Here is a 17,120-nt window from a genome sequence, read left to right on the forward strand (position 1 = left end):
GTTGGCTTGTTGGCAAAATATGTTAATTCAATGTTGAATTGGCATCATGTCCAATCTGGGTACAGAACAGAATCACAACTCAATGTTGTCAACACATAGTGCTTAAGTTAAAACGTGATTAACCCTCACCTAAAACGGGGTGTGCTGTGGTGGCACAGTGGTTAAGCACAACCCACATATGGAGGCCTTAGACCTCAACGCAGCTGTTGCAGGTCCAATTCCCGGCCTTGTTGCGGGTCTTCCCCCTACTCTCATTACCCTCTTTCCTGTCAATTAACTACCAAATAAAGGCCACTAGAGCAAAAAAATCTTTTAAAAAATAAAACATAGAAATGTATTACACACAGTCAGAAATTTTATTAACAAATAAAAAAAAATGTACAGAAAGGAATCGCCACTCACTATCCTCTACAGTGTTATTAAAAATGTGATAACCCCTGCTGAGTAATACAATGCTCTCACCCAGAGCTCTGATGACGAGGAGAAGGTGCGTAGCAAAACAGCATACTTTGATTCAACATTGATCAGACGTTGATCAGACCTCGGCTTTTCATTCATTAGATTTCAACCACAAAACAACACTGATTCAATGACACAGTTTCAACGGTTAGAATTGGATGGTTGTTTGATGGTTGATCCACCATCATTTGTCGACTTCAACCAAAGATCAACGATTCTGACTATAATTCAACATTGATTTAACATCATGTGCTATCTGGGTTTATTCCCCTTGTTAATCTAACATTTCTCTTTCATATATTTTATTCATTGTTAGCTTCAGGGCCCTGTGATGGACTGGTGACCTGTCCAGGGTGAACCCTGCCTCTCATCTGATTACTGCTGGACATGGGCACCACCAGCCTCCCTCACCATCCTGCAAGGATCAAAGTGTTCAGAGTGTGTTTTAAGTTGTTCCAAAAATGTACCTCGAAGTATGCTTAGTATACTTTAAATTGTACATTACTACAATTTAAATACTATTAAAATACACTAAGCACAAAAACGTTGTCCCAAAAAAGCACACTTTAAGTATGTTAATCCTAAGTGTACTTGAAGTATGCTAAAGTATGTTAAAATTTTACATACTTAGTACACTTTTTTTTGCTAGGGTGGCATTTGCACAGAAATCAAACTTAAACTGTATTAATTTAATTTTATATATTTTCAAAAGGCTACCGTTTTTTATAACTGCAGGCTGAGTTTTATTGCACTCCGTTGGTTGCCCAGATAAGCACATTCAGTTTACAGGTAACAACCATTGCTTTTAGAGCCTTGCCAAAACAAAGATAAAACTCTCACACACGCAGAGCCAGAGCCTGTCTGCTGAGAACTCTGATTTCACAGGCCCACAGACACAGGGAAGAAAAAAGTGTTTTAAGTGTCCAAACTCAGGGTCCGTGAGCCAAATCCAGCCCACCACAAATTTTTTGCAGCCTTCTAAACTGTAGAAATACAGTCTCTGATAAGGCAATTGAGTGTTTTACTGGCATTTTGTCAATCAGCTGTTTTGAATGTATTTTGCCAAATTTTATCAAGGTGAGTACATTTTTAACCCTTTCATGCATGTTTTATGATCCTGTAAGTTTTTTTCAAAAGTGTTTTTGATTTTCTTAGGGCATAAAAATAAGGTTTTTGTTGTAAAAAATACTTTTTTGTAGAATTTGTCCAAAAGTTCACTCAGGTGAACAACATGTGCTTACACTTCTTTTAACATAACTACTTATGGACATTTTTAATTTTACAAAGCTAACACATTGAAAATCTGCAAAACCTAAAATAAAATGCACAATGAGAACTTGTAGTACACAGAAAACTATTTTCAAAACAAAAGATAACTTAAGCGCTCTGATGTTCTGCAAAAAATTTGGTTTATAGCAGAATATCAAGACAACAATTTACCATGACTAAAGGCAGTTGTCTAAGGAATGCCTGTAGTTTTGTTTCAAGCAGTACTATGAACTACATAAAAATAACAGGGAATTTTTCAAAGACAATACAGCAGCTAAACGTGTAACAAGGACATCTCTTATGTTGTTATGTCTGTAAAACAGTTTGAGTTTCAAAACATAAAAGAAGGTACATCTGAGCTGTAGTATAACAGCTCAGATGTAAGTGAGCTGGTGAGAATAGAACCTCCCTTAAAATGTAGAGCAGTTCATCAAAAGTGATAGAAATCGTCTTCATGGCAGTCTGTTCAGTTAGCTGGAATAGGAGAGCACCAACATTAAATAACAGTTATAGATGATTATGTACCTTTTACATATCACCACATCTAAATGTAAATACATCAAAGTGTGACACACCACCACCATCCCAAACAAAAGTTACTAATAGTTTTAGCATCTCTTGAACTTATTCACCTTCATGTGAATTTGTTTTGTCTATATATTCATCACAGACCTCTCAACTTCAATATAAATACATATAAAACAGATGATCTTTCCTGCTAAATTTAAAAAAAACTAGCGACGCCAAAGCTTAACCTAACTCAGAAAGAGTGAAGCTGATCACAAAGTTCATTCCAAATATCAATGTGAAGGATTTGAGACAAGCGAGTTGTTGAGAATCAAAAGTTTTGTGCTATGGAGAGATTGTTGGGTATAACATCACTTCACTGATCCACACTCCCTATAGCAATGTTTTTTTCCCAGCCCTGGTCTTCTAGGTACACTACCCTGCATATTTTAGATGTTTCCTTGCTTCAGCACATGTGATTTCAATGAACAGGTGTTTGCTGAACTGCAATCAATTGAATGAGGCACATTAAGGAGCGAAATATATATAACATGCAGAGCAGAGGGAAATATCTATAACATGCAGAGCAGTGTGCCTTGAGGACCAGGGTTAGGAAACACTGCCCTTTAGTGAGACCAAAACAAAGTGACAGGACCACAACTGGGTACAATTGCTCATGATGCATAGAGGTAATTCGTACGGCATATTATGTTACTGTAATTGGAAGTACCACACCCCTCACCATTTTTGGATATAAAATGAAAAAACAACAAAAAAACCACCCACTTAGTATGTACAATGACATTTTGCACTTATGCAAGTACAATTCATAAAAATACTTCCCATATTCTTTAGGTTTTACCACACTTAATATTGATAAAATGTATTTTTCCTTTTTCCATCCTACTACAAGATTGAGTTTTGTAGAGAGACATATTATTCGAGGAAATCACCAAGTGACATAATACAAACAGCCAATAGGACAGTGTACATACTGAATCCAACCAGTCATTTCTAAGTTAGAATGTTATGCGTCAATCTTACAGGTATGATGTGTGAATGTAATGGGATGGGCATTGTTTTGGATTACGCAGCAGTCAGAGTCTGTACCCAAGACAAATTTCCTCTGGGACAATAAAGTTCATCAGCTTACATCCAAATCGGATCATAAATTGGACGTATCGTTTTTAATTCTGATGTTGAAAATCTTTGCGTTTTGTGTAGAATCTCTCTAACAAGGCTCTCAAGATGCTCCCAGGGATCTGCTGGTGTTTGTCTATCAAAGACTGGACCGCCTGCTGCACCTGGACAACAAAAACAGTTATAAGACTTGTATCTAAACAACCATTTAAAAAGTCTTCAATTTCACAACGTGAGAGACACACAATTTGGGTTGTCAAAAATAATCGACACTTTGATACTAAAAAAAGTTAATTGTACAAAGATACTTATTTGTATTACAATTGAACTGGGGTAGAACCAAACCACATTAACTGGGTAGAGTCAGACTTGCCAGTGTAGAAGTGCCTAAAGTGTGACAATTTTTTAAGAATTCTTCATATTTTCTCAAGGACAAAAATACCATGTGATTTATTTCCACTGTTAGCTTTAGATTTACTTAAGTGTCATACAGTCTTTGGGGATAGCTGCTTTTGCCTCAGTGAGAGTCTGCTGAAACAAGTCTCCATTTAGACTCATGACACAAACACCTGCCTCAGTCTCATCTCTTTACCTGCAAGATTAATGTTTCAGGATAGAGTCCCAAGAATGAATTCAATATCAGTAGGAATCACTAAATAGTGTAATCGTGAGCAACATTGGTGTCCATACATCAATATTTCTGCAAATGCTGCCTTTGATGAGTTGGGACAGAACATGTGTTTCTGAGGGTCAATATTGCTCTTCTTCTGTGGTTTAGAGACCATCTTCACTAATTTCTTTCCCGCCATTGGAACTGCGCCATTTCTGGCAAACCTATAAGTATCTCTTACCACCTTATTCATCATTTGACTTTTTATTTTTTTATTTAAGCTTTATTTGCAGGTGCAGATCCAAGATCTCATCTGCACCTGCCTTCATATTGTTCATGTATTTTACCAAAGCATGATATTTATCAATTAAATTCAGACAGATATAAAAGGATGAAAAAACTCACTCTTTCTGCTAGCTCAGCAGCATTGATGTTTGGGTCATATGGAATAGGATCACCAAGGAAGGTCCGAAATTTCACTGGAAATCCCCCATAAATTGGAGCTACAGGAAGACGAAATCTTTCATACAGCCACCGAAATAATCCTGAAAAGAAAAATACAGGCCAATAATTATAAAAAGATTTCTTGTAATGTTGCAGTCCAAGAAAATACAGGTCCTCACATTGAGGAATGTGTTCACCAGGTAGCTTCATCTCAGTTTTGTGGTAAATTTGATTTTCTGACTGGCCCATTCCACTGACCCAGAGAGCAAAACAGATCTCTGTTTCCACTGTACCATTCGGTCAGTATACTCATGAGCTTAGATCAGAGGTGGGCAACTCCAGGCCTGGAAGGCCGGTCTCCTGCAACTTTTAGATGCGTCTCTACTTCAACACACCTGAGTCAAATAATGAGGTTGTTAGCAGGACTCTGGAGAACTTGACTGCACTGAGGAGGTGATTCAGCTGTTGGATTCAAGTGTGTTGGACCAGGGAGACATCTAAGAGTTGCAGGACACCAGCCCTCGAGGACCAGGATTGCCCATCCCTAGCTTAGATTAACAATGCTCATTTCAACATCTCATGAATAGGGTGGTGTCAGACCTGTATGATGCCATGGTCTAATCAAGATGGCAGGACCAAGAAAGTGTTTTAATGTCCTAGGTTCCCAGGTGTTCTCTCAAGCCATATACCTGACTTGAATAAGTGGGTGATTAACAGGCTTCTGCAGCACTTGATGCATGAAGAGAGGTACTGTTATCATATAAATCAGGTATTCTGGAACAGAGACACATTTAAAATATTCAGGGTAGTAGTCCATGTGGACTGAAATCGAGAAACATTGGGCTAGAGGTTAGTTGAGGTTGGTGATTGTTGTAAACTCAGAAATTAACTCTAGACCTTATGGCAATGACTCCACAGCTACAGGGTCTTTTTGGTTTTTCTGTTTCAGGTTGGAACCTACCATTAGTGGTATGAGATGGACCTGGGCCAGGTCTACTCCTGCCTGCTCACCAGGGTGGCTCCTGAGTGCAGCAGAGCGTTCACCCTGTTAAGTTTTGGTTGTGTCTGGATTTCTACATTGTATACCTTTCCACACATCCAGGTATTCAGACCATACTGAGAGATCAGTGGAAACAATAAATTGTTTCTCTGAAATTAGCACATTGAGCAGCGCTTACACGAGCCTGCACAATCTTAGTCCTGATTGTCAGGACTAAGACCTTCCTTCTGGCTCTGACTGGCTGTCTTTTGACCAGGAGCAGGGAATTTTTGCAGCTCTATAGTAGCATATAAGAGAAGATGGAGCCGTTTAATTTTTTTCACAGATTTTATATCTCATAACACTGTCACAACAGTGACAGTTATAACAAATATGCAAAACAGTTTAAAAAAAATAAAAGTTACATTAGCTTTAAGATCGATATGATGAAACTGTGAAAGTATGTCTTATTGATGTATTATTATGCCATTACCATTATATAACTTGAAAATTGTCTCAAAACAACAATATTATCATAAAAATTACAGGGACAATTTGTTTAGCAAAATTTGTTATTGTGTCATCCATTTCCCTAGTAAGCGCAACAAGGGGGTACAACAAACTGCAACAAGAAGCAGAGATGCAAACATATCCCATAGGATCCAGGTACCAGACCAAGAAGCATTGGAGGACAGAAGGATCCCAGGATGAAAAAAAAAATCAACTGATAAAATTGTATCTACTAGCACAAATATCATTAGAATTCTACTGATACTGATAGCTATACAGACAGACAGACACAGAAACATGCCATGTTTAACAAGCACAGAATCCTCAACACTGACTTATACAAAAAACACACAAAATCTTCCTCACTTACTTAGTGTCCCAAGAGATCTGAAACCCTCTCGTAGATTCTGAGTAAACATTGGAATTATTGGCTGAAAAAAATACAGAATAAGCTTAGAGATATGACACCATGATTAATCATGAATTCATGCATATTGGAGCAGATTTTGTGAGCATATTTAAGTGGATCAAAAATAAACATCTCAATTGAAATCTGATTTCCCAATAGGATTTTATCAACCAAACGTTCTTACAGATTTCTCAAATGACTAAACAGTACTTGAATCAGTCTTGGAAACAATAGGTAACAAGTGGGAAGCAGAAACAATTAGGATTTCAATCTGTTTCCATGGCAGCGGTTTTCCTCAACAGGTCACTGTATTTTTATCAGCTGCACAATTTTTTTTCAAAATAAAGCTCATAGATACTGTTCAAGATAAAGGAATAGTTCTTCCATGAGAAAGACTTTTGAGAGAGAACTTACAAAGTACACCATTGGTCTACAGCAGTGCTTCTCAACCCTGGTCCTCACCGCCCCCGCTGACCTGCATGTTTTAGGTATTTCCCTTCTCCCACACACCTGAATTGTATCTTTGGGTGATTAACAGGCTTCTGCAGTACTTGATGGTCATGTAATTATTTGAATCAGCTGTTCTGGAATAGAGGCACATCTAAAACATGCAGAACAGGGGGGCGGTGAGGACCAGGGTTGAGAAACACTGGTCTACAGCATAGAAGAAACAAGGCATGTTAGATTTTCAAAACAAAGAGCCTCAAAACGGGACTCTTGCTTTGTCAGTCTATAGCTGAAAAAGGTTATATATTCCGAATGACATTGAAAGAACAACCTTTGAAAATCCTTCCATTTGAAGGATTTTCAAATCCTTCAAATGGATTTTTATCTCTGCTTTATCTATTCTCGATTGAGAGAGAGAGAGAGGTAGACAGAGAGAACCATTAACAGTTAACATCCATCCATTTTCTTGCACCCTTGTCCCTTAATGGGGTCGGGTGGGTTGCTGTTGCCTATCTCCAGCTGACGTTTCGGGTGAGAGGCGGGGTACACCCTGGACAGGTCGCCAGTCTGTCATAGGGCAACACAGAGACACACAGGACACACAACCATGCACACACACACTCATACCTAGGGGCAATTTGGAGAGGCCAATTAACCTGACAGTCATGTTTTTGGACTGTGGGAGGAAACCGGAGTACCCGGAGAAAACCCACGCATGCACAGGGAGAACATGCAAACTCCATGCAGAAAGACCCCAGGCCGGGAATCGAACCCAGAACCTTCTTGCTGCAAGGCAACAGCTCTACCAACTGCGCCACTGTGCAGCCCCTAACAGTTAACAGAAAATGTATATATCTATAAACCTATCCATCATAGATAGGTAGATGTGTGGCTACAATCGATAGTAGCCACACAGGCACACCCGCTAGGAGACAAACGCACCCAGTGCAATACTTTCTCATTTAAATTGGACCTCTTTCTCTTTAAAAACTCCTACTCTTTCTGAAACTCCACCTTGAGGAAGTCATCACAACATAAATCTTCTATTAACCCTTTAACAATGTTCTTACCAGTGTTTCACTGAGAAGAAGCTAGTAAAATAAGCTCAACAGATGTGCAGTTCCAACAGTTTTTGCTAATTGCTGGTGGCTAGTCTGAAAGAGCTAAGTGGGGGAGTCGCAGAGCAGGGCTGCTCTGTGAGGTGGAAGCTCTGAAGCTTGAAAACTGCAGGAGCTATGTGTCGAAGGCAGTGCTCAGTCCACCCAGGCATTTTGCACAGCTGAATGGTTACCATGAAAATTAAAGGATTTCTCAAACATGCCTGAAAGAATCAAGCCAACACTCCAGGTATGTTTTTGATGAGGGAATAATATTAGAACATGGTGTAGAGTTAAAAAAAACTACCCTTTTAATAATTTATCCGTTGTCATTTTACTATGCCTAAAAATGAAAGATTATGGCAGAATATTTTCTTTATTTAGATTATTACATAAAGTTCATACTTCAAAACTCTAAGTAGTGTTATAAGGAAGTTTGCCATAACGCACCACTTGACAGTCAATTGCAACTTGTGCAAAGCCTTTGCGTTTTCCCCAAAAAAGACGGTAGGTCTCATCACTAAACATTGCCTCCCGCACTCCTCCTGGAGAAATACCAAGCAAGTGGCCATTCCTCAGAGCCCGGACACACTCTTCCTGAGGACCATGGATCACCGAGAAGACCTCTAACAGCAACTTGAAACCTGGAAGAACGCAAAATGGAGAAATTAGATACACACAAAGGGATATTTCTGTAAATATGTTCAGAACCTTATAAGGTCAAGAGGAAGGAAGTATTATGCACACATTAGTAGGGATGGAAGACTTGAGACCACCAGGTGTTTGCCAATTGATGCTGGTTAGTCTGGAGGAGCTGAGTGGAGTGGGAGACACTGGGGAGGGCTGCTCTGTGAGGTGGAAGCTCTGAAACCTGGAAACTGTTTTTGCTTGGCCACGGGCTTGCATGTGAATGTTAACAAACAGCATTCTGTCATTTGATTTAAAAGAGAAAATATCTGTACACATATGGTGCAATCAAGTTTTTGCTGAGCAAACACTTCTCACTGCATAAAATTATTACATTTGCTTTTTAAACACACAAAGAATTTTAAGAAAGGAGAAAGAAAAACAGCTTGTAAATTTTGTAACCTATTTATGACACATTAATGATAAATAGCTAAAAAGTTACCAGGTAGCAATTTACTCCAATTCCTCTCATTGTGATTTCTGTGAATATTCCTTGCACAAAATGTTGAATAAACAGTCATGTTGTTTTCACATATAATCCCTGTTATCTGCTGGACTCTCAACAGCTGTTTGTTTGGGATTCTCCTCTGTGCTTATGTTAACACGCTTTCTCATTGGCTACCCGTCACATTCAACAGGCTGCGTTCTCGCTCCCAGTCGGGTAACCCCACACACGCAATGATAATCAGGCCAAGATAATTCAACATGTTGAAATGCCCGATGTTAGATCGGAGCGGTCCCAACATTCTACCAACTGGACCCAATCAGTCGTAGCACACCACACACGGTAAGATGATTGGCTGCAATTATTGCAAGAGAGGGCTGCACGGTGGCGCAGTTGGTAGAGCTGTTGCCTTGCAGCAAGAAGGTTCCGGGTTCGATTCCCGGCCTGGGGTCTCTCTGCATGGAGTTTGCATGTTCTCCCTGTGCATGCATGGGTTTTCTCCGGGTACTCCGGCTTCCTCCCACAGTCCAAAAACATGACTGTCAGGTTAATTGGTCTGTCTAAATTGCCCCTAGGTGTGAGTGTGCATGGTTGTTTGTCCTGTGTGTCTCTGTGTTGTCCTGCGACAGACTGGTGACCTGTCCAGGGCGAACCCCGCCTCTCACCCGGAACGTTAGCTGGAGATAGGCACCAGCAACCCTCCCGACCCCACTAAGACAAGGGTGTTAAGAAAATGGATGGATGGATATTGCAAGAAGTCATCTTAGATCAGCAAACGTTCTAAGATTGTGGTAAGAGGAAAATCGCGGCAAACAATTGTGTAATTTGAACTGGGCTTTAGCCATTAAAAGCAACCTTTTAAATTAATTCAATTTAAAAGGTTGCAAAAGTTAATTTATTTAGATCATTAAGATCATTTAGATTATTGAAGATGGTGACGGCTGATGGCAGGAAAGATCTTCTGCAGTGATCTGTATTGCGCTGAATCTGAAGAAGCCTCTGACTGAAGGTGCTCTGCCTTCCCAAGACAGTCTCATGAAAAAGATGGTCAGGTTTGTCCATAATTTTCTTGATCCTATGAAAAATCCTTCGCATCATCATCTCCAGAGTTTCCATAGTTGTCCCCAGAACAGAACCAAAACCTTCCTTATCAATTTGTCAAGCTTTTTTATGTCCCTGGCACTGATGTTGCTGACCCAACAGATGACAGCAGAAGAGAGGATGTTCTCAACAACAGACTTATAGAAGATCTGCAGCATCTTGTTTCAAACCTTGAAGGATCTTAGCTTCCTCAAAAAGTCCAGACTGCTCTGTCCCTTCTAGATGATTGTTCCCACACCATGCCACAAAGCGGTCCACCAGGTCTCTGTACTCAGCCTCTTGTCCATCTCTGATAAACCCGACAACTACAGAGTCATCTGAGTATTTTACTAGCCGAGTATACAATAAGTTGAAAAGTGTCGTTGGACAGAGGGAGGTTTAGCCCTTTTTACTGAATCAGTTATCTCTGCGATCGAATCTCGGACAAGTGAAAGACAAAGGATGGATGGACATGTTCAACATAGTAAAGCAGACAATGAGGAAGACAGTCTAGTCCACATGATGGACTAGACTGACTGCTGTAGACTAGTAGCTGTTAAACTGTCCAGCAGATATGCTTTTTCTTTGTATAGAAATGACTTCAAAACACACTCAGCAATATTTCTGAATGACGGTAATGTGCCTTAATTTTCAGAACAAATAAAACGGTTGAAGTACCAGGAATCTTGAAGAGGAAGTGGTCAGCTACAGAATGGCAGGTACGTCCTTTCTGAATGATAACACGGGCCAGGAAGTAATAGTAATCTATAGGTATGGCTCCATGATAGTACACTATTAGAGCTGGTCCTCTGTTGGGAATCTTCTCCATTCCATGGATCTCATAACCTGATACACAGATCATACCACAAGATAGAATAATACATTACAGAGATTTTAACATTTACAGTCAAGTGCTATAAATAAACAAATTTTATATGCTTTGGAGAGTAGTTTACATTTATTCATACCATGCCATATGGCTCCATGTCCATCCCACAGGGTAGCCAGTGTTTTTCTGGCTCCATCCCACAAGTTGTTGCTATAAGCTTCCTTTAGCTGATTCTTCCTCTGATAAAAGCAAGCAAGAGAAGATGAATACATCTAATGGACAAAATTCATGCTTTTGTTTAAAACCTCTTATTCCAAATTATCTTACTATAGTCATATTTATGGTCAGAAATATGCTTAGAACTTTATAACATCAAGAGGGATGAAGTATTATGCACACATTATTAGGGATGGAAGATTTGAGACCACCAGCTGTTTGCTAATTGCTGCTGGTTAGTCTAGAGCAGTGTTTTTCAACCACTGTTCCGCGGCACAATAGTGTGCCGTGAGTGATCGTCAGGTGTGCCGTGGAAATTATTCAATTTCACCTACAGTACCGTATTTTCCGGACTATAAGCTGCTACTTTTTTTTTCTAAGCTTTGAACCATGCGGATTGTAGCCCGATGTGGCTTTGCTATGTATTTTTCTTCAACCACCAGGGGGCTCTCTAGCAGGAAGTGAATCATTAGAAGTCAAAATTGTAAATCAAAAGAACGTGCTAATTTTCAACTACATGCTAGCAGCAGGCACGACAGAGAAATGTTTTCAAACTCATATCATGCAGCTTTTAAGTTGAGGGCTGTTGATCTGGCACTACAGGAGAGAAATAGAGCAGCTGCACTTAAGCTCGGTGTGAACGAAACCATGGTTTGGCTTTGGAGACGGAGTGCTGCGTCCTTAATATATGCAGCAGATTTATTAGGACGCAGCCCTCTGCTGGGTCCTTATGGAAAACCGAGAGCAGCTTCCAGTTTTTTTCAAAAAAAAAAAAAAAAAATTGAAGGTGCTAGTATGGTGCGCTCTATAGTCCGAAAAATACGGTAATTGATTTTAAAAGATTTCTTTGAATATGAATTATCTGCAAATAATGCCATCTTCGAATGTCTGCTGTAGCAGTGACTAGCGGCGTAATCATGTAATGTTCTTACCACTAGGTGGCAGTAGGTACAGAGCATTTTACATTACAACAAGAGAATTAGTGATGCATGAATGTTACAGGTAGCGGTGAGAGCATCGTATCTAGCAAGACTGTGACGACAGTGATGGAAAAGACAGAGAAGCTCAGCAGTAGTTGGGTTGGAAAGAACATGGGTCCATTTCCCACAACATATCTGTGTGAAGTGAGCTTCTCAAGCCTGGCTACTATAAATACTAAAACCAGAGAGAGACTGAGAGCTGTTGAGGAAGAGCTTTGTCTTTCTTCAATTTCTGCCAGGAAATCAGCTGTTTTCATCCAAACATGCACAGGTTTCACACTAGGTGGGTAAAATATACATTAGTTAGGATTAGGATTAGTTTGTAAAACAGTTTGAAGTTTTCTACAACTTCTATAAATTTAACACCACAGTGTTGTAGCACTGTTCAGGTGTATTTTTGAAGTGGACGTGTTAAGTGCAATTTGAAATAAGAAATGTAAAATGTGATAAAAATGCATTTTTGTGTTTATTTTATTCCTATTCAAGAGACTTTGATAAGAATGACTAAATATGTAGTCCAGGCGGCTACAGAGTATCTTTGTTTACATTTTTGGTTGGTGGTGTGCCTCAAGATTTTTTCAATTAAAATAATGTAGCTTGGCTCAAAAAAGGTTGAAAAACACTGGTCTAGAGGAGCTGAGTCGGGAGACACTGGGGAGGGCTGCTCTGTGAAGTGGAAGCTCTGAAGCCTGGAAACTATTTTGCCTGGTCTTGGGCTTGCATGTGAATGTTTACAACAACAAACAGCATTCTGTCATTTGATTTAAAAGAGAAAATATCTGTACACATATGGTGCAATCAAGTTTTTACTGAGCAAACGACCACTGACTGCATAAAATTATTACATTTGCTTTTTAAAAACACAAAGAATTTGCTATTGAACTGCCACTGGCAGATTTTATTAAAACATTTACAGACAAAAACTATTATGAATGTGCTCATGAAAATGATCTCAGTGGTTTGCTAATAGTCTCGCTTCCCTCGGAGTCTTAATATTTTTTGTTCTTGAGTCATTCCAAGACAAGGTGCTACGACACTGTCATTGAATCAATGTTGTTTTGTGGTTGAAATCTAATGAATGAAATGCCAATGTCTGCTCAACGTCTGATCAAGGATGAATCAATGTATGCTGTTATGCCACACCCCTTCCCCTCTTCTACTCCTCGTCAGAGCTCTGGATGAGAGCATTGTATTAGTGAGTGGGGGTTATCACATCTTTAGTTAAGCACTGTAAAGGATAGTGGGTGGTGATTCATTTCTGTACATTTCCTTACCTGTTCATAAAAATTCTTACTGACTGTGATATATTGACACAAAAACATGTACAACTTACTACAAAGGAGTGGAGTGGTCCACCCCTGCTATTTACATGAGTGGGATGTCCCAATCACACAGCCACTGTTGGCTTGTTGGCAAAAGATGTCAATTCAATGTTGAATTATGATCACAAAGGTTGAATTTATGGTTAAGGTCGACGACAGAAGCTGGATCAACCATCAAACAACCATTCAATTCTAGCCAATTAACTAACGTTGAAAATGTGTCATTGAATCAATGTTAATTTATTGTCAATATCCATTGATTGAAATGCCAACATCGAATCCAGTGTTTTTCGACCCTGGTCCTCCAGGCACACTGCCCTGCAAGTTTTAGGCATTTCCCTAATTCAGCACACATGATTTTAATTGACGTCTGATTAACAGTGGCGGAGCCAGAGGGGGGGCCAGTGGGGCCAGTGCCCCTCCTGTCATCTGATTGGCACCCCTAGTGGCCCCCCCAGATGATTGACATGTAACAGCACCAGGTTATTCCTGTACATTATTTGGAATCATTCTAAGTCAACCTAATATCTAAAGAAGAAAAACAATAATAAATATATGAAAAGAAAATGTATAAAACTTTATATAAGTCCATGTGACATAAATAAATAGATTTAGATCAGGCGCGATAGCAGCCTCCTTTATACTCATAAAAACAAGCTGAAATTCTTCTCCTGGGTGTTTCAGTTGTGCTGCGCTGTGGTGCAACTCAAAGGCTAAAGCACTTCATACCTGGTGGTGATGGTAAAACACCAATAAGTTATTTATTGATCCTCCGCAAAAAAGAGAAAAAACCGAAGAGGGGCCGACAATGTTCGTAGTTTGGAGCAGAGGTGGCGCTACAGTTTTTTCGTTGTCCGTCAAAGAAAAAAAATCATTTTATTTCCAATTTGTAGTCATTAAACGAAACATTTATTATTTCTCTGTTAGAACGTTTTTGAAATCAGGTAACATTTCACGAAATAACGTGATTAGAAGACGGCAGAACTCTGATCGTTTCCTGATCCCGCACTGACTTCCCTCAGCGGGAGAAAAACCCAGCAGAAGCGGATCAGCTCCGCTAAGCGCTCCAAAGCCTCTGGTCCCTTAAAGCGTCCAGATCAGAGATGATTCTCTGACAGATATTGTTCTTAGTCTGATTAATAATGAGCTTCACGATGTTCTCTGTGCGTAAAGCTTAAACTGTCTGCGCACCAAGTGGTCAGCTGATCACAGTCTGGATAGAAACCAGTGAACTGCTCTCTGTTCTTATCAAGACGAGGTGAGGAGGGAATCTGACATATTAACTCAGTTAAGTTTTTACTGGTTTTGTTTTTAAAAATATATTGTATATTTGGCGTTTGTCATCTCATGTGGGATTGATTGGAGCGTAACGGTGGAGCATTTACGCGCATTTATTGTCCAGCGCTCTGCGCTTGTTTCTGCCTAACGGATCTGCACTTTAATTTCTTTCCTCTCTCAACAGTCAGCTGTTATTCCTCTACTTAAACTACGATAAGTAGATCATAACATTCTCTTTAGGTTTTCTCTGTGTGCTCCAAACTCATTAAATGTAAACTCATTAGAAGCCCGGACCACCATCAGGCAAATAATTCTGGTCCGACCCGAACTATTTTTACCTGTCAAATTACCTGTCCCCCCTTGGCCCCCCCAACTTTAAAAGTCTAGCTCCGCCACTGCTGATTAACAGGATTTTGCTGAACTGAGAACATGTGGGTCAGTTTGCCTTGAGGACAAGGTTTGGGGAAGAACTAGTAATATATGTTCAATCAATGTAAGCTGTTTCTTGCACCCCTCTACCACCACCCGCCATTCAAATGCCCAACCCTTCTCCCTCCACCTGCCAAAGACACACATGCCCACCCCTCACCTGGCCCATCTACCCCTCAATCTCCCTCCCCCTTTCCACTCTCCTCCCCTCCTCCTTGGGCTCCAGGTGAAACAATTTTAATTTTAGGTGAGTCACGTTTCGCGTTTTAATCACGTTTTAACTTAAGCACTATGTGTTGACAACATTGAGTTGTAATTCCATTCTGTACCCAGATTGCACATGATAGCAATTCAACATTGAATTAACATATTTTGCAAACAAGCCAACAGCAAAGCGGCTGTGTGATTGGGACATCCCACTCATGTAAATAGCAGGGGTGGACCGCTCCACTCCTTGTAGTTCGTGGTAGATGATTTTGTGTCAATATATCACACACAGTCAGTAAGAATTTTTATAAACAAGAAAATGTACAGAAAGGAATCACCACCCACTATCCTCTAAAGTGCTTAATTTAAAACATTATAACTCCCACTCACTAATAAAATGCTCTCACCCAGAGCTCTGATGAGGAGGAGAGGAGGGGAATGGGTGTAGCAAAACAGCATACAGTGATCCTTTGTTTTTCGAGGGGTTGCGTTCCAAAAGTAACCCGCGATAAGCGAAATCCACAAAGTAGAGTTACCTTTATTTTTTACGATTATTCCACAGCATAATTAAATACTCTACATTGAAACCAAAGAACAAAGCTTGTTTTCAGGTCAGCGGATGTGCGTGTTCATCAATCGGGCCTTAATGTGATCCAGAGTCATGACATTAAAGCCGTCTCGTCCAACCTGCCCCGCGAGAGTCACAGCTGTATCTACAGCAGAGCGATGGATCTCATCAAGCGAGCCTCCAGTCGGGTTTTACGCTGATTCTGGCCAGTTTTTTCCAGCAGGCATTCAAAGTTTCAGTTTTCATCTCCTGACTGGCCAAGCTCTATTACTTATATTTAAATACCGTAACATTATTGTCACACAGGTAGAGAAGAACGGCAGAGACTGTTTAGCCAATCCGGATGCAGAACACAATGCACTGTGAAAAAAACTACACAAAAAAAAATTCCGTGAAAGGTGAACCGCGTTGTAGCAAGGGTTCACTGTACATTGATTTAACATTAATCAGACATTGGCATTTCATTCCTTAGATTTCAACCACAAAACTGATTCAATGACACAGTTTCAACATTGGTTACTTGGCTAGAATTGGATGGTTGATCCACTGTCAGTTGTTGACCTCAACCAAAAATCAACCATTCTGAGTATAATTCAACATTGATTTACCATCGTGTGCAATATGGGCAGTTTGTTGCCCCACCCCCCACCCACTCCTCCCAGCCTTCCCAGCCTTCCCCTATTTACCCCCTCTCATCCCTTCTTCCCTCCTCCCTCCTTGAGCTCTAGGCCAGAAAATTTTATTACTAGGTGGGGGTTAATCATGTTTCAAATTAAGCGCTACATGTTTGTGCATTTTCTTACTTGTCTCTAAATATTATTGCTGACTGTGCATAATGTGTTGACACAAAAACATCTACAAGTAGAGACTTGTAGAGACAAGGAGTGTAGTGTGTACAAGTAGTGGTTTGTCCCAACCAAACAGCCACTTTGCTGCTGGCTTGTTTGCAACCGGCTTCTGAATTAAATTATAATCCGAGCAGTTTTATGATAAGTTTCTCAATATTACTTTGATCTTAAATCTGTTTATTAAAAAATAAGGGCATTGTTTTGTGCCTATAGTAATCCTGGTTATTTTGGGGCAAAACAGATATTTTTAATAATTGAGGTCATGTCTCCATTTGTATTATTTTCATATTACCCACCACTCTAGGCCTAAGTATGAAATCCTGCGAGATTTTGTGGGATTTGCGTTTGATAGGTAAATGT

At 39.9% G+C, this 17,120-nt stretch overlaps 1 protein-coding gene across 3 annotated transcripts in view; it reads right to left on the minus strand.

Annotated features, from left to right (window-relative positions):
* Nucleotides 1-1,846: 1,846 nt before the first annotated feature.
* The window catches only part of tmem68 (transmembrane protein 68), a 51,780-nt gene continuing 36,506 nt past the window's right edge, over nucleotides 1,847-17,120 (minus strand). For all 3 annotated transcript variants that reach the window (XM_008433518.3, XM_081597885.1, XM_008433520.3), the window contains 6 exons: nucleotides 11,052-11,151; nucleotides 10,762-10,929; nucleotides 8,322-8,515; nucleotides 6,289-6,349; nucleotides 4,391-4,530; nucleotides 1,847-3,539 (listed from right to left, as the gene is read on the minus strand). In XM_008433518.3, coding sequence (XP_008431740.1) covers nucleotides 3,423-3,539; nucleotides 4,391-4,530; nucleotides 6,289-6,349; nucleotides 8,322-8,515; nucleotides 10,762-10,929; nucleotides 11,052-11,151 — 780 coding nt within the window. In that variant the 3' untranslated portion in view covers nucleotides 1,847-3,422. The remainder of the gene's footprint in view (nucleotides 3,540-4,390; nucleotides 4,531-6,288; nucleotides 6,350-8,321; nucleotides 8,516-10,761; nucleotides 10,930-11,051; nucleotides 11,152-17,120) is intronic.

This window comes from Poecilia reticulata, chromosome 17 (genome assembly GCF_904066995.2).
Source record: "Poecilia reticulata chromosome 17, P_reticulata-male-v2, whole genome shotgun sequence".
In the NCBI taxonomy this organism is placed as follows: Eukaryota; Metazoa; Chordata; class Actinopteri; order Cyprinodontiformes; family Poeciliidae; genus Poecilia; species Poecilia reticulata.